General features: G+C 44.5%; 2 protein-coding genes across 2 annotated transcripts in view; both read left to right on the top strand.

Annotated features, from left to right (window-relative positions):
* The window catches only part of LOC107215080 (keratin, type I cytoskeletal 16-like), a 4,139-nt gene extending 2,557 nt beyond the window's left edge, over positions 1-1,582 (top strand). The window contains exons 2-4 of the mRNA XM_033520011.1: positions 109-331; positions 880-908; positions 1,268-1,582. Coding sequence (XP_033375902.1) covers positions 109-331; positions 880-908; positions 1,268-1,287 — 272 coding nt within the window. The 3' untranslated portion in view covers positions 1,288-1,582. The remainder of the gene's footprint in view (positions 1-108; positions 332-879; positions 909-1,267) is intronic.
* Positions 1,583-9,432: 7,850 nt separating this feature from the next.
* Positions 9,433-14,342, top strand: LOC107215152 (keratin, type I cytoskeletal 19). Its single transcript, XM_015651144.3, has 8 exons — positions 9,433-10,001; positions 11,297-11,379; positions 11,702-11,858; positions 12,097-12,258; positions 12,391-12,516; positions 12,633-12,853; positions 13,559-13,587; positions 14,085-14,342. The coding sequence occupies exons 1-8, from the start codon at positions 9,585-9,587 to the stop codon at positions 14,102-14,104; spliced, it is 1,215 nt and encodes a 404-aa protein (XP_015506630.1). The 5' UTR covers positions 9,433-9,584; the 3' UTR covers positions 14,105-14,342.
* Positions 14,343-18,404: the final 4,062 nt, after the last annotated feature.

Raw genomic sequence — 18,404 nt, 5'->3', positions numbered from 1 at the left:
CAGCTCAGCACGGTGCGTGGGCAGCATCTGCGGGCCCTTCCCTCCTTGGCACGGGCAGGGAGCCGTAGAACTCCGCTCCTCAACTCCTGTGTTTGCCTTTCCAGAAAGGCTCTCTGGAAAACTCCCTGGCAGAAACCGAGTCTCGCTACGGCCGCATGCTCCAACAAATCCAGGGGCAGATAAACTGCATCGAGGAGGAGCTGGCCAGCATCCGCTGTGAGATGGAGAGTCAGAGCCAGGAGTACAAGATGCTGCTGGGCATCAAGATGCGCCTGGAGCAGGAGATCCAGCAGTACCGGGCACTGCTGCAGGAGGGGCAGCAGGATCTTGTGTATGTTGTCTGTTTGCAAATAAGGGCACAAATTTTATTACAAGCTTCTCTCTCCTGGCACTCACAGAAGGCAGAGCAGAATATTTTTCTTGTCTGTAGCTGAATTTAAATTCAGTGACTTTTTTTCATGGCATCTGCATTGAAATGTGTCTATCAAAAACTTCCTAAGCACATCAAACACCAAAGAAAACACAGAGCAGATTGTTACTGACAGGTTTTGAGTTAATCAGTTCCTCTTGACCTGTTTGTGCAGAATGAATTCCATGAGAGGAATCACCATGCCAAACCAAACTGTAATGAATTTCCTTCTGTCAGCACAGAAACAAGCACAACTGGACTGTGAGAGTACAAGAATTATACTGCAACAGTCTCTTGCTGTCTCTGCTTTTACAATTTTCTAGGAAAATACAGCTGAAGGGATTGAAATGAAAAAATAGATATAAAAATATATTTGCAAGATCCAGGAAAAGTTGAGCTGTTACCTGGACTGCACATGATTTCTGTATGTATTTATTGTTCCCTTCATTGAAACTCCTTTCCTTTTACAGATCATGTCAAGGAGCAATCCAAGGAGGAGGTATGTCTTCCCACTCTTCTAGTTCCTACTGTCATGGTCAATCTAGTGACAAGAAACATCTTCCAAAGAGCATCCAAACTTAAATCTTTCACATTTTGTGTTTCATCCCTTTTTCCTGTAAATACCAACTTTGTGCTATGACTTCCACATCTGCAATTGCAGCAGGGATTAAACCATTCACAATCAAAGCCCTTAATTTCAAAGTGGTTTGGCTCCAATTCCAGAGACAGGTTAAGCTCCTTTCCCATGCTTTTGTTAACAAATGGATATTTAAATAGTGGATGAGTCTGAAAAGTCAGTGCTGCAAAGAGGATCTTGGTTTCCCTATCAGAGCAATGATTTCTTCTTTCTTTCCACAGGGCAGTCAAGAGTGTGTTAAGATCCCACCGACACATTGGGTTTCCCTGATCCAGTCAGTGCCATGGGAGCCCACACACGCTGTGTGACCTACCCCACACACAGATGGCTCTCCAAATGCTGTTCATGAAATCAAAATTAATAATTACTAGGCTTTTCCTTAAACTATCCTTTTCATACTGTCCATCACTGTGACCACTGTGCTTACACACAGGTCTCTGAAGTGCACTTTGTTCTCTACTGAACAACAATCCCTCAAATAAAGCTTTACCTTTCTGCATTGCAAAGAAAACTCTGTGTCCAGCAGTCTATTTGGTATATTCTATCTACATTTAGGTGTAACAAGTCAGATACACAAAGAAATTAAGGTTGCATGAATTATGTAATATGGCTCCAAAGAAATATGTGAATCCTAAATCATATGATGACTGGATAAAATCTTAGAGAGGAATAAACACATCCACATTAAACTCAACGGTGACACCTATGGGGAAGAGAAAGGGGTGGGGGAGCCCCTTCTTTACAGCATATGTTGCAAGGGGTTGATTTGCCATTTCAGCAGCTGAAGTGAAAAATCAGGATTAATTAACCTGAAAATTTCACGAAAATTTTGTCAAATCAAAACAGCTTTCCTTAGAGTCGCTGAACAAGAAATGAATCCTCTCCAGGCAGCCCTTTCCTAGCTTCTGGATAAGAGGCCTGTCTAATCTTGTTCAATTAAAGCAAAGGGTTAGATCAGGAAATGAGTGAGGACTGTGAAGGTTCTACTAACCCAACATTCAGTTGTTGGGATTATTCCTCCTGTTGGAAAATCTGAGCTCAGGTCTTTTACCTGAAAGTTCCACATGGAGGAGTGTTCTCTCTTATTCCATAGGCTCATTCCCAGCTCCATGCTGTGTGGAACTCTGAGTGGAGAAGGGCAGGGTGCAGGCAAGGTTCAAGCGTTGTTACTAAACCTGCCCCACTTGGTGTACCACACTCAGCTTATTTGGGCTCAACAGAGGAAGAAAACGGGTGAAATAGCTCAATCATTTCAAACTCAGAAATCTGCATTTCAGTGTTTGGTTTGCAGGGCTGAGGAAGCTGCTGAACAGGGTCAGCCACATAGCAGGGGAGTGACTCCACTGCCGCCCTGTCCCAGACCTTGGGTGGGTCTCAGAGGTTTCATTGTTTCCTGAACACCTCCTAAATCACCGACATTTCTTATCCTGTCACGCTGCTTTACACTCACACTTTGGTTTGCAAAGAGAGGACAGGTAAAACATCACCGTTTTGGATAACAAGGTATTATTTTAAAATGCATCAAACTGTTCCATGTTACAATCCAAGCTGAATTCTCAGCACAGCAGGAAAGGGATGAGTCAGAGAAACTATTTCCATGGGAAACAAGGGTTTGTAAAGTCAAAGCAAATCCTCCTGTCACAACAGGACTCTTCTGCCTTCCTATCCCTTTTACTCCTCTCTCTTATCAACCAGTGCTGACTGTCTCAACCCCCCTCAGCACTAGCCAGCTATAATGGACTTTGGGATCAAATACCTTCTTTAGGCACAGTTTAACTCAGAGGAATGTCTGTAATCCCAGAAAGGAGCCATTTGTGCTCTAGGCTGTTTGTTGGGAACATTTCCGAGCCTCCTGCTTCTTCTCTCTTTTAGGTGGGACACGTTTGCAGTGCCAGCATGAGGGAATGCTGTGATCCTGCTCCAGTGGCGTGTCCCAGAGCTCCGGACCAGGGACAGGATTTATCTGGCTCAGTGTGGCCTTCCATTCAGCTCAGCATCCTCTGATTGCAACCAAGGAAATAACAAGTAGGATTTGTGACACAAACTGCTCAAAACGCTCTCAAAATGAAATTAAAGCCTCGGGCTTGGGACACGGTTGGTACAAGGAAAGGACAGGTTCATTAATACAAAAATTGGCAGGTTTTTATTTTTATTTCATGCCTTGGAGTAGGTGGCTGTGTTTAACAGCGGGGCCGGCAGGGAGCGCTCTGAGCTCTCCCGCTTCCCAAGGCCCCAAATCCCGGCGTTTATGGCTCAATCTGAACATGAATCATCTCCAGAAGGATAACACAACATTTTCAGGAGGTTTGATGAAGATAAGAGGGTGAAATGTCCGTATGGATAGAAATTCAAGACAAGAACCAGAATTCAGTGGACCGGGTTCTCCGAGGGGCTTTGCTCAGGATCAGGATTCTGACACCTGCAGGGTTTAGACCCTCAGCGATGTTTCCATTTGCAAGGTACAGCTAGAGCAGCCCAGTGCTACCCCTGGTGCCTTTGTGCACAGTCCTGCCACGCTCTGGCACTCCTGGCTACACAGAAATGGAACCATGGAGGTGACAAAGCAGATTTCCCTCTTGGCCCACCACTGACTCAAGGAATGAGAAAAGAAAACTCTGACTCACTGTGCCTGTAACAAAAAGCAAGAGGAAAGGAAGCTGCTCCTGTGATATTTCTGACGTTTACCAGCCCACCATAACCATGAAAAATAGCAGCAGCCAAGTTAAGTATGAGAATCCATGCAGGAAAATCTCTTTGTAACAATTTCTGTTAGGTTTCACATCATGTATAACACTTTGGAGTGCTAATCCTAGCAAACCTTGAAATTTCTTTAAGTGTTTCCACATTGTGGTTGCTGTATCCCTGGAAGCGTTCATGGCCTGGTTGGAGTGGCTTGGATAAACCTGTTCTAGTGGAAGGTTTCCCTGCCTGTGGCAGAGGGTGGAACTGGATGAGCTCTGAGGGCCCTTCCCACCCAAAGCATTCCATGATTCCACGATAAAGGACAAGTGACAGTGAACACGTAGTCTCAGGAGCACTGGAGCTGACTCTCAGAGCTGTTTTAGTACTGCCTAAAGAGAGGTTTCTGCATGCTGCAATTACTCCTAATAGCTCAGTTTGGGAGCCCACGCTCCCTCGGCTCTGCCAAGCCTGGCTCCAGGGAACACCTTTCCCTGGCACACACCTGTGCTCCCAGCCCTGGCAACCCGCACAGGGTTGGGATCAAAGGCACCCACAGCCTCCCTAATCAACATTTTCTGACAACATTCCCAATCTTAGTTCGGTTCTTTCCCACAACCTGATGTCAGACTATCAAAAATCACAGCCGTACCCAAAAGTTCACAGTGCTCACACACACGCACAAAGATTTTAAACAAATTCCAACAACTCCTTTCTGTTGAAAATGCTGTTAGAAATCATGTCACCAGATTTTATCAGTTTTTAAAGCTGAATCCATTAGGAAATCATGAAAAGGCACTCAGAAAGCACTTCAGTCACTGGCTTTGCTGGTGGTAGGCTCCCCAAAACACAGTCAGTTGGCACAAACTTCAGTTTTTAATAAAAGGAACATTTAAAGCTGAATATGGGTGTCAGAGTCTGGTGGAAAACCACAGCTCTTAGTTTAGGTAACAGCCAGGACTGCCTGGGAAGGGACTGCCTGGTACACACAAACATGGGTAACACAGTCCTTTATGAAAGTGCCACAAACTGTCAAAATTAGTGAGAAATCCTCTTTTATTCCCTTAAAGTTGTGTGACCAGCCAGGGCAGCCAGAGCCAGGGCTCCAAAGGGGTTTCAATGGTTTGAGAGTTGCCATGAGAACTGAGTGTTAAAAATGCCTCCCTGGCAGCAGCTCCACAAACCAGAGGCTGCAGGGTTTGCCCTCATACAGTAACAGTTGGATTTTCTAACTGAGCCCAACCAGAGATCTTCAGGCTCTGAGAAATCCTGTCAAGAAAAACTGAGTATGAAACCACTGGTAGTATCAGGAAAGCCCAAATACAAGGATCCACCACGAGGGTACTAAGAGAGCTCCTTGTTTTCTAATTAGAACCAGAAGTAATGTTTAAACTGATCTTTAAGGCTTGTACAGTCAAATCTCTGACCTTACTGGAAGCTGTGGCTTGCCCCTATGATCAGAACATATATTCTTACAAAATTAGCAAGAGAAATAATAATCTATAAATCTATAAATACAAGTATGTGTGTGTAAATATATGAGCATGAAGATATAAATAATAGACATACAAATGTTGCACAGATGGGAACAGAATAAAGCAGCTCTGTGCTATGAGCCCCATCTACTCTGTGTCCCTCCCAAGTCTAGGATTTATTTTTGGGCAGGAATTTTCCATGTGGTGTATGGGAAGATCCCTGTGGATAGCCCCAGGCCTCCTCCCTTAGCAAGGCCAGGACAGGTTCAGTCCCTTGGGCTCTGGCAGAGGCCCCTTTGCTGCTGCCTGCAGAAACCTGACTTTTGGAACACATCCTCCTGTTGGATGTTTAACTCTCAAACAATAGTTTCCAGCCCAATCATACCTTGCTGAGATTTACCAGCCAGATAACAGGTTAAAGGAAGTGTGAAAGTACATCCAGTGAGTTGACTTGCACTCCCTAGGGCTTGGTGCCTCAACTGAGCCTTCCTTCCCACACAATCTTTAATCACACAATAAGAAAATCTGTTTTCTTTTCCTGTCTGAGGTACTTTACTCCCCAATTTACTTTATGATTAGAATTCTGTAATGATGGAGGAGTCAGGAGTTTAAAGCTAGTTATGTTTCTAGGGAAACAGGGACAATAATGAAGCATTTCCACACCACAGCCAGTTTCAAGGATTTGCAAAATATTTACACTGCTCTCAGTTATTTAAGTGCTTGAGCTCTTCGGGAGAATCTTTTATGTATTTTCCTCATACCAATCTGTTCAAATGTTCTATAAATGGCAATCATTGAGAAATTAAAGTCTGTGCCCAATAGAACTGCAGCAGCTTGAGCAGAAATCATTCCAGTTCAGCTCAAATAATTGATCCATCATTTCTGTCCTGCCATGAACAAACCAGAGCCCTGGACAGAAATGTCTTGTCCTGTGTCTTGCTCTCACAATTTCTGTTAACACAGAACCCTTACACAACTTTATTTCTCATCTCTTTCAGTGCAGAAATTATGCATTCCCGTCACCACAATCCCTCTACTTTGCAAAAATAGTAATTTTGAGCAAATTCCCAGTGTTGCTCTGCTCTTCCCAAGCCTCTTCTCCAGCCACTCACAGCTGTGTGTGCATGTGCTGGGACCTGCCTCTTCAGCACAGCAACATTCCTGTCTCACAATCTGTTGGCACATTCAGGGAATATATGGCAATGCCAGGTTTGTAAGGATTAAAAAAAAAAAACCAACAACAACAACAACAAAAAAAATATTTATGATGGGCTGTAAAAGCAAGACAGCTGAGAATTGTATCTCAGGCAAACCAGAACTGCAGTTACCTTGTTACCAGCTGCACATCAGTGCTTGTTGTCACTGGTTCTTCCCACAAGGAAGTTTAAAAGAAAAAATAGAAAATTTTGTGCTTGAATTAAAAAGCTGCAAATATTTCATGCCTTTGATCTTCAAAAGGGGAGAAAAATATCCCAAGCTGTGATCTTAAGAGGGCCTGTGACATGATCGGTTGGGAAGGTGGACAAAGTTCATACGAGCAAGAGATGAGATGGAGACTAAAAATCTGCATGTGAAAAAGCAGCACATTTTCATTGATGGAAGCAAAGGCAGAAAGGAAGAATTACCAGCAGGGACAAACAGTTAAAAATTGAAAAGGTAAATCCAGAATAATAAATTGGCTTTGTTCATTTATCCATAGATGCATCCATGGAACTGCAGGCACCAATGAAGTTGGTTAAAATGTTCAGCAGGTTCATTAAAGTGTAATTGCATTAGCTATCCCTGGAAGCAAATTCAGCAGGGTGTGAAAAGAAAGAAGGATATACCAGTGTCCTCAAGGGCAAGAAAAAAAGGTTTACAGGACAATTAATAAAGCTACCCTAAAACAATATGAATGATTTTATAAAGCAGCAGTGACTGGCAAGGCAAAGAAGATAAAGGCAAAGCAGAACCAGGTCTCAGCCAGGAACTTGGGTGTGACTGGATGACTTTGCTTGAAAAAATGTGTCTCCCTTCCCATCTGATAAGGTGCAGATAAGGGAAATTCCCTGTGCTGACCATTCCTTATTGGGGAAAAGCTGACCCTACATAAATTAGGTTTATAGCACTGGGAGAAAATGAGACCTACACTGAATGCTAACAGCACCTTCTTCAGCTTGATGTACTGAGGGCTCTTCCAAGCACTGAAGTACACATTCTCACCTTTAAGGGAGTCCCTACAAAAACAAACACTTGCAACCATTAAGGTAAAACAGAAATGGAAAGATTTAGAATTAAGTTTTAGCAAAAATGCTGTGTGAGGGATTGATTTGATACTAGAGGCTTATGCTGTATTTGGTGTTATAAATCAGACTAATCCATTTGACTGTGTGTCCCAAGCCTTTCTTCTCCTCACACTTCCAGCTGTACTTCCAAACTGCCACCAAGAATTGCAGTTCATTCTTTGGGAGATTCTTCCCTGTAAGCTCATGCAAACCCAACCTGCCTGATCAATATTCTGACACTGCAATCTATGGTGATTGCTGCTTTTACTCAAGATATTGGAGAGGGCATCCAGAAGCCTTCCAGATCCTAATTTTTATGAGCTGGATCATAAAATACTATGCAGCAGCACAGATGTGCTTTCTATTTTGCAAAACCCAAAAACACACTGCGTTGAGGTGCTGATATGGGAGTCCAGGGAATGCTGAAGGAGTACCTGGAGGGACAGATGTTCATCTCTCCTTGCACCAGGAGATAGATCTCAAAAAGAATGCATTGGTATTTATTCTCCTTTCAGCTTCCTGCTTTTCTGTTCAGTGTGGAAAACATGATGCTCTTTACACTCTAACTATGGACTTTAATATTTAATAAAAAAATAACTGTTCTCCAATTGCTTTCTCTCAGTCACCTCATGACACCACTATTTCACCTGTTCACAGCCCTTGGAGCAGTTAGTGGCTGGGCAGGTTTGTCCCACCCAATGCTGAACAGGACATTCAGGTCTCCAGAAGGAACTGCCATGTCCCTGGCAGCAGGAGCGTCCCTGGGCCTGTGAGGAAAGGCTGCACAACGTTACAGTGCAGGATGGAGAGCTGTGGAAAGCAGAATTATGTACAGAGAGCTCCACTGGGGTGTCCTGGGGCTGAAGAATGGTACATACCCTGTGTGTATCCAGTGATACATTCTGCACCTGAGTCACTGCAGAATTCCTCCTTCTGATACAGCCTCCTGGTTACCTGGTGATACAGGTGCCTTGGCTGGCCTCCCATTTGCTGTTTGCTCTTTCCCTCCCTGAATTTGCCCTGCAGTTTGACACCTCTGTACACAGGGACTGCAGCTCTATTCTGTAGCCTGAAACACCTGGAGCATTTTTCACAGGTATAGAAAGGCCTGGCTGCTCCCAGGAGCTGCAAGTGCTGCCAGGCCAGAACTTCCTCTTTCTCCAAAACACTTCTGAGGAGTTCCACAGAATGTGGGGGGAATAAGAAAGAGAATGGAAGGAAAGCTCTGAGTATCCTCTTTTGTTGTAGGGATGCTCAGGGAGGAGCTCACAGTAACAAAAGCTTTTGAAAATCCATCTTGGATAATAGAGGACCTGAAAATTTTAGAAATAACATTTTTATGACTCTCAAAGACCAGAAGTGTTTCTGTTTCTTCTCTTTGCTTCTCTCTTTCATTGGCGATCAAAGGGTTCAAGTGTAATTAGACACGTGTTTCTGCTCATTCTCCAGCTACTCAGGGATTTCACTGCTTCTCTCTGAATACAGATACAGCCACGGATGCTTCAGAAGGATCCTTGTGTCTGTAGAAAAGCAGACTCTCAGACACAGCACGTTCTCTGTTAGCCCAAACGGAACCAAGAGTAGCGAAAAAGAGTGAAAACTTCCTTTCTGAAAGAAGAACTTTTCTCAAGGGGAATGAGGGAAAACAGAGGGGTGGGAACGTGAAGTCCACACACACTGTTCACCATTTGGGCTCTTTACAAGCTCTGTTATCAGGCTGAATCACTGTTGAAACAAAGCTTTGTGTGACTCCGCTCAGCCCTTTGTTTCCATGCAGACTCCAGCCAGGTTTAGGAACGCTGCCCTGGGTAGGGAGGTGCCTCCTCCAAATCCCACCTTTTGCTTCAAGCGGCAGTGGTCCGGGGGAGGGGATGGCCTCCCTCGAGTGAGGTGCTGGGGAAGGAAACAGCCCACTCCACACTCACTGACCAATAAGGGGAACCGCCGTGTTGGCAGAAGGCTTAGGGCTGATAAATTCCATGGGTCTCAGATAACACATTCTGGAGACAACTCCCATTGTCACCGGCATAAAAGCGGTGCGGTGGGGGAGCAGGGCACTCTCCTGCCTCGGGATCAGCAGCTGAGGTGCAGTTTAGCTTGGGTCCTTGCTCTTCCTCCCCATGGCCAGTTACAGCTTCAGGCAGAGCAGCTCCTCCGTGGCGGGGGGACCCGGCGTCTCCTCCCGCCGCTTCGGTGGCAGCTTCAGGGCCCCCAGCATCCACGGGGGATCTGGTGGCAGAGGTGTGTCCGTGTCCTCTGCCAGGTTTGTCTCCTCTGGCCTGGGTGGGGGCTATGGTGGGGGCAGCTTCAGCAGCAGCTTTAGCTATGGGGGTGATGGCCTCCTGTCGGGAAATGAGAAGGCAACCATGCAAAGCCTGAACGATCGCCTGGCCTCGTACCTGGAGAAAGTGCGTGCGCTCGAAGAGGCCAACTCTGACCTTGAAACCAAAATCCGAAACTGGTACCAAAAACAAGGACCGAGCCCAGCCCGGGACTACAGTCCTTACTTCAAGACTATTGAGGACCTTCGAGACAAGGTAGGTGTGAATATTTATCAAAAATCATCTTAGATTTCCACTTCCAAAGGAAGCATGAAAACCCAAAAAGTTCCTTAGGGACCCCCTAGAAAGCATTACAGGTCATGGGAAGGAGAGGGAGATGAGATGTAAATGCAAGGACTGGGTGGGGGGATAAAGTCAATATGGAATTACCTAATTTTTTAAATGCTAGCCAAGAGGAGGTACAAACTAGTCAGTGGGGATGCCCGAGTGCTGAAGTCTGATAATGTTTGCTTTTAGCAAAGCATGTGTTTATACAACTTACAACCTGCCTGTCTCTGCAACCTCTCACCTGCCAGAGAGCTTGAAAACCCTCAGAGGCCCAGACACACTGCTTTAACAATGAAATTAAAATGGGTTTTGACTAATTTCTTTTTCACATACTTAACCTTGGAATTAAGTAAACTGAAACATTTGGCATAGGAAAAAAGGAAACAGCAGACATGAAGTAATCAATCCCATATATAAATGCAGGATTTGCCCCAGGAGCTCATGGGTACCTGATAACAGATTGCTGAGGTGATACACAACCTGAATAACACAGGGAGTAGCTGATTAATTATGTAAATAAATGAAGGAAAACTTGAGGTTTAGTTTTCTGAGTTCAGCCTGGAGTTCATGACCACTCCCACACAGGTTGCTTCTCCGTGCTACAACCCATCCACATTCACTCCCTATTTAAAATCTGAGCTCTGCTGAATTGCCAGAATTGCAGAACTGGCAATGGGATTTCCTCCTGTTAGTATTCTTTTAGTATTCTTTTCCCTCCTTTCTTTTGCTCCCCTTAGATAGGAGGGGGAAATCATACAGCTAATTTGTGGATGACCTTTTGAGTTTTAGAAGTGGAAGGCACATAAGACATGCTTTCCAGGTAAAACTGAACAGAAATTCTGTCTAAATAAATTTTCCTTCAGAGGCTTTCATGATGCATTAAAAGAATCAATAAACACTATCCTGAGTATTCTAGGAAATAAAAATGTGATCAAAGGTGGTCTCTCCAAGTCCTCTCCCTCTCAGCCAGTATGTAGTTTTGTCTTACTGGGAAACTTCTGCCTAAAGCCACTTCATACACCAGACATGAGGATGTCCAAAACAGAATCCTGGCAGAAGTACATGATAAATCTGTGTGATGTGTGTGCTGTAGATCATTGATCCTTCCCTACACCTCTGTTTGCTGTAGCCAGAGATGAAATAGACTCTTCAGTCTTATCTGCACAGCAGGGAAGCTGATAACAGTTGTTTCAGCCTCAGTAATGAGCTCTCATTGTTTGCAGATCCTTGATGCCACCTTTGATAATGCCAGGATTGTGCTGCAGATTGACAATGCCAGGCTGGCTGCTGATGACTTCAAAACCAAGTGAGTAATTTCTGAGAGGGAAAAGATCTCATGAGTAGGCAAAAGTCCTTGTTGAGCCAAAGGGCAGTGAAACAGGAATGGAATGCCCTAAAAACCCATGTATGAATATTGGTTTGATCCTGTGCATGCAGTTCAACCCTTCATGTCTTTGCTAAGAGCACCATCTGCACCACTGAAAATTTTGCATAATGTGAAATATGTGGAGAAATGCTTGGTGACATTTACTACACCATAAATCCTACAAACCCAGATACATTCATTCTGTGTTTCTTGTGGACTGGTTAATCAGTGAACCTGAATGGGTTCATTTTGCTTTTTTAAGGTTTGAGACTGAGCAAGGTCTGCGTATGAGCGTGGAGGCCGACATCAACGGCCTGCGCCGGGTCCTGGATGAGCTGACCCTGTCCAGAGCTGACCTGGAGCTGCAGATTGAAGGGTTAAAGGAGGAACTGGCCTACCTAAAGAAAAACCATGAGGAGGTAAACCCCAAGAAACACATTTGAAAGTGGCACTAGAAAAACAGCCTGTGGAGATGTTGAGTCCCTCAGGACTGCCCTGGGCAATCCTGAGGAAAAGATTTCTGTGTAGACTGGAATCCTTCCTGCCAGTATCTCAGGGGAGTCAGTCAGCCTTAGCCCTTGAAGAAAGGACAGAAGGTTCATAATGTTTTCAGTTTACAGTTGTACCCTCTTTTGTCTCCTCTGCCATTCCCCACAGGAGCTGAGTGCCCTGAGAGGACAAGTAGCTGGGCAAGTCAGTGTTGAACTGGACTCTGCTCCAGGCATTGACCTGTCCAAGATCCTGGCAGATATGAGGGACCAGTATGAACACATGGCTGAGAAGAACAGGAAGGATGCTGAGGCCTGGTTCCACAGCAAGGTAAAACCCCTCCATATTGTACAAACACTAACCAAAAAATCCACGAAAGAAACAACTGTTAAAACACACAGAAAAATGCTGTGACAACCTTACATCCCCCACATTTCTCATGTAGTGTTTTCCCTGTCTCAGACTGAAGAGCTGAACCGTGAGGTCGCTGTTAACACCGAACAACTGCAGAGCAGCAAGTCCGAGGTGACTGACCTGAGACGCACCCTGCAAGGTCTGGAGATTGAGCTGCAGTCCCAGCTCAGCATGGTATGCCAGAATTTGCAATTCCTGACAACCCCCCACTGAAAAGGGCCAATGCTTCCCTCCCTGCACAGAGCCCTGCACTGGCAGCACCCCTTCCTGTGTGTGGTTTCCCCTGACAGAAAGCGGCGCTGGAAGGCACCTTGGCCGATACAGAAGCGCGTTACGGGGCGCAGCTGGCGCAGATCCAGGGGCTGGTTGGCAGCATCGAGGCACAGCTGGCTGAGCTCCGAGCTGACATGGAGCGCCAGAACACCGAATACAAGATCCTCATGGATATCAAGACTCGGCTGGAGCAAGAGATCGCTACGTACCGACAGCTCCTGGAGGGCCAGGAGTCACAGTAAGAACCTTTTGCTCAGCCTCATATGTCTGACCATGTCATGGTACTCATTTGCCACAGCATCTTGGTAAACACAATTAAATATTCCTGGAGTTCTACAATTTTTAACAAACTAGTTTTTCTGGACCATGGTGGAGGTAGAAATGTTACAGTTGCCATTTACATGAAATGAGACCTCAAAGATTTTCTAAACAGGAAGGGGACCTGACAAGCAGCATAGTAACAACTAAGAGTTGAAGTGATCAACTGCATCACAGTCAGGAAAAGTGCAGTTAATAATGTTTTACAAAATACAACAATTAATATTAAATTTCCATAAACTCCCTCTTAGCAGGTTTTACCCAACAGGAATCAGTGTGGGAGGAAATACTGGGAAGAGAAGACAGTCACTGAGTGACTCCCACATTGGAGCACAGCTCAATCTCCTCTCACACAGCCTCAAGGAGGAAAAAATTGGGGCAGGGGTTGAAAGGTTTTCATTTCCTCTGTTACTTCTTTTCCATAATGTCTTTTCCCAATGCAGTTTAAAAATATATTTCCTACAACAACTCCCTGTCCTTTGCTGAGGAGTGCAAGGAGATGAGCATCTCTTCCCTGACTGCATACAGAGTGCCTGATTGATAGACAATGTTCTTTCATACATCCTCATCTCATGCAGCATTTGATTTATTAACTCTCCTTTCAATTGTTCTTTTTGTTCCACAGGATGTTTGGCTCCCTTTCAGGAACTGCTGGTAAGAATCCTTTCTCTTTCAGGAGAAGTTTTATTTTCTGAAATACACATAACTGGGAGTTGTGTCTGTTCTAGAGATTGGGGTCTGTGTTATTTGTCAGAGAAAAAAATAATAAGTAACAAATGATGTCTCTGCTTAGAATGGAACAAATTTCAGCAATTAAAAGATGTCAGATATCAGAAAAACATCTCAGGCTCTGCTACAGTAAAGGCTAAGTAAAGCACAAAGCACTTAATCATTTCCCCAGATGAAAGGACATGGGAATTGAAGCTTGGCCAGCTCAGGGGAATTGCAAGAACATGCCAGTAAAACCTGCCTTGAGCTGTTAGAGGTCAGGAGTCATAAAAGGGATGAGTCAAATCCAGGTGATGGAGAGGAAAACTTCTGAGAGAAGGGAATGAGAGATGAGGCTGAAGCCAAGCTCAGCACCCATCACAGAGTGGTCTGTGTGAGCTGGGCTTAAATAATTGCTGTTCTTTCTCTCCATGTTACTGCAGATAAAAGAGACAAGCACTGAAGGTCCTTCAAAGGTCATCTGTAAACTGAGAAAAAGCAGACAACATGTGTGGATTGAGACAGAGAAATCTCTCTGAACTGCTGGAAATGACTGTTGAAGCACAAAAGGTTCTTGGCCACACAAAGTTTAGGCAAATTTAGTGATGATTAAGATGCGAACTGGGTTAGCTTTGCAATTATTTCTAGTTTTGCATGTACTGAATTGCTGCATCTACTCAAATAAAGATGATATTCTTGCATCTTTGCTTCTTTTGAGTTACTGTTATATTTCACTAAAGTTTGGCTTCACTCAGGCAGGAATTAGCCAGCCAGCCTCCCTGAGAGTGCTCAGTGTGGGGAGCTCAGGCTCCATCCTGATTCTTGCTGGCTCCTCTTGCTGGCAGAAGCTTGGAATGCAGAGGCAGCACATCCCCAGCTCCTGGGAGGGGGACACAAGAACGACCTGGATTTCTCACTACGATGCTGTGCACTCTGCAGAGCAGGGGCAGTGGGATGGGCAGTGGTTCTGGAGAGCAGCAGGAGCTGGGAGAAATTTCATAGGGTAAAATACAAAATACAATACTGGCTGGTAGATAATTCCTGCAGGAGCACACAGGGGTGAGCCACAGTTGGGAGAATTCTTTACTTCCATTCCCTGTTCACACAGAGCTTACAAAGCCTGAGCACCAATTTCAGCCCCATTTCCTCTCATGCCATTGCAAAGATATTATCACTTTTAGTTCCAACACCCACAAATCACTGATTTGATTTGCTACCCCAAACTGACAGCCAAGGAAACTTCTCAGAGATTGTGCTAACAGCAAACCATGGCTCCAGTCCAACCAGCACCTTCCCAGCTCCTGCTGTTACCAGAGACACAGTTTTCTCCACAACTGGGAGAGGAATGGAAACAGGGATATGCCCAGACTGAAAGTATCCCAACACTGCTTTCCCCCAGAGTGGATCAGTTTGCAGTCTGTGTTTCAGGGAGACATCATAAAATCCTTCAGCACTTCTCTCCTTGGCCCTGGGGAATGTCCATGATCCCTTGCTCACAACTAGATATTCACAACGGATTAATGGAGTGTTCACATGGCTCAGAGCACCCCAAGGCTCTGGACCTCATCTCTCAAGATGGGGAAATCCTCTTCTATATAAAGGTGCTGGTGCTTGGGTTTGGTTCAGCAGTGACTCAGGTGACCTGTCAACATCAGCTGTCACTACTGACACTGACAATCCCGGCTCAGCCTCTGGAATGAAGCATGGTGGCATTAAGCAGTGGCTTCACTTTGACAGGGGAAAATTGTGACAGGAGAGAACAGTCAAAAAAAGTAAGATCCAGAGAAAGGGACAAGATGGGGAGAATAGGGGGAAAGATGGGAGGAATCAAAGGGAACAGCAGCCCAAGAGGCACACAGGGTGCAGGGGATCCTTCAGGAGCTCACCCATTTCTGTGGGGTTCACTACAGGATAAGAAGATCTTGTGCATTCAGTACAGGCAGACACATTAACACATGCTCTGTACCAAACTTATTCCCTACAACACCAAGACCTGGAAACCTCCTTACATGAAAGAACCAACAGCTACAGATTTGTTTTTTAATCTTAACAAATCCCATTCCCTGAGAGCAATTTCATGTGACAAAACCAGTCAGGGTGGGAGCTCACTGTTGTGGATTTCTGGTATTGTCCAGCTACAAATGTGCAAGTCTGACAAGAAATTCTCATGCTTCAAGAATGCAAGCTATAAAAATCCAGAATTCTTGTTTTTATAGCTTAGTCTAATTTTATTTTATAATTTTATTGATTTTGTCCTGTATCTATAAGGCAGTGAAGGATTTCTGGTAAAATATTTGATATAAATCACTCAGACACTATAATTTTAGAGTCTGCTTCAGGAAAAAAAAAGTTTTCTAAAGGTATGTCACGTCTCCTCTGAGTGATGGTTTTATCACTCATAGAGTGATCACTGAGATGACAAACAAGCTGCTGCTTGACTGGAACTTGCTGTCCTGAGAGGAGGGGCTGGAGTGTGTCAGCTCCGTTAATCCCACAGCAGAGGTAACAAAAGAGTTTGTGCAGCACAGACATGTCAGGGAATGTCTTCCAGGAAAGCTCTGTGGAAGATGACAAACCGAGGGGTTCAGGTACCACAGATACAACGCTGAGACTGTGCAAAGAACGAGTCTGTGTGTCAAGATACTGGATAAGGAATCTCTGAGCTAAGTTAGTGAGACCAGAATAAACTCATAAGCTTGAAAGAGCCTTTTTTTTTGGTTTTTTTTTCCTTCAGCAGGTGATTGGTTTCTATTTCCTTGTACAGCCTGTAATGAGAAAATACTGTAGAAATCATTGTCTAAATTATGTTATGGGGCATGATCTGTATTGGCTGCTAGATTTATTTTGTTTCTCAATGGTAAATATTGAACAGAAAGAAACAGCTTTTATCTGCTACCTGGTTTTTGTAAGTGTTCATCTGATACCGATTCAGCGTGATGCCTGGGGCATGTTAGAAAGCAGCAAAGTGTGTTTCACCATTGACCTTCCAAAGGAATTATCACACCTCAGTGAAAGAAGACTCAGTGAAAACTCCCCCAAAGTTTCCTACTAAATTTTGTGGTTTTTTGTTGCTTGGGTTTTTTTAATGGAATATGATTTGCTTATTGTGGACTCTCTCGGTTGAACAGCCCCTGGCAATACACACACGTCAGGGCATTGACATTACAGGGGTCTTTAAGACAATTTTTATCTTCAGGAGGGCTTGTCTGAACTTGTTTCCTGAGCCACCAACCCATGGAGACACAGGGATCTGGCAAGGTACACAGACCATTAATCTGCCCAGCAGCAAAACTGAAGGGCTGTGGCAAAGGGCCAGCTTCAGTTTGAAACACGTTTCCAGAGCAGTGAACACCCACCCGTGTGCTCTGCTCAGCCTGGAGCGAGTGGCCGTGCCCAGAGCCAGCCTGTGAGGGCACATCACAGCTGGACTCTGCCATCTCTTCCCTCCCAAGTGCACTCAGAGTTTCATCTCTGAGTAAAAATGCTGAGCATTCCCTGTGCCTGCATTAACATCCCAGCTCGAAATGTCAGAGACCCCCTTGGTTTATTCCAGCAACTCCTGTAAGCCTTGGGTTAGCTGAAATCCTCACCCTGAGTTCTAAGCTCAGTTTCTGTACTGTCAAAGACTGTGCTAAAAACGATGCTCTTTTTATGAGGCTTTTAACAAACGTATCAGTTTTCCTCTTTAAGCTTTATTTGAGGTTCCTGTGTTGTGCAGAGAACAGGCAGCGCTCCCCACACGTCCCATCCCCAGCAGGGCACACAGGCAGCTCGTGTGCCTCCCACACCTCCCACCTCTGCCTTCCCGGGTGTGCAGGGCTGCATGACTGAATTCCTGAGTTTTGCTGGCACTTTATTAGCTCTGAAATGTATTTCTGTTTCAGCCTCCTGCTTTAAATGAAGGATTAAGGTGACTCCTCTGAGCCTTATTTTCAAATACTCCATTTCCTAGTGCACACTGGCATTAAACACTTGTATTGCTATCAGAACAGTGTTATCTTAAACCCATCCTCTTTACATTTTCCAAAGTAACAGGATCTTAGTCCTCCCACATTTACTTTTTTAACTGAGTTGTTTCAATCTGTGTTACCTTTCTGGACTATTTCATAACAATTAATAAATTTACTGTTCCCACTCTTCCTTGCACACCGATGGATGCTGATTGTTCCTCACACAATGCCATGAATAGATGCTTTTTGTACTTAAAATTCAGACTCCAAAATAATCTACATATTAGTTCCAAGAAAAAATCAAGAATAAGAACATTTCTAATTCAATTCCAAAAATTTAAAGGGAAAAAAATGCTGATAGAAAAGAAGGAATAACGGTGAGATGAAGAGATGATTCTACATTTTTCAACAAAAGGAGAATTTTACTTAAGCCTCATTTTTAGAAAAAGTTGATTTTCTGAAGGTAGCCATGGTGAGCATTGTAAATAGGCGAGTGGGTGGGGCTGAACTCACTTTGTTTTTCCATTCTTAAATGTCAGAGAAGTAAACTCCAAGTTTCAGAACTATAGCCTGAAGAAAAAACATCTGATTCATGCCTTTTGTTTAATTAAAAAAGAAACCCCAAGCCCAAGCCCCTGCGATGTGCTGCCAGCACTTCTTGTCAGGAATGTCATCATAGTTGGCCTCACCTCTAGGGAGGAGGAATTTTGGAGGGAGGGCTGCAGTGGGGTTTGTCTCCCAACACCCAAGATCATGAGGATATAAAAGAGGCACCAGGGCAGTTGAAGGCACAGTCTGTCTTCTCTTGCCAGG

Source organism: Parus major, chromosome 27 (genome assembly GCF_001522545.3).
Source record: "Parus major isolate Abel chromosome 27, Parus_major1.1, whole genome shotgun sequence".
NCBI classification, from domain to species: Eukaryota; Metazoa; Chordata; class Aves; order Passeriformes; family Paridae; genus Parus; species Parus major.
This window is presented reverse-complemented; position numbering and strand designations above follow the sequence as displayed.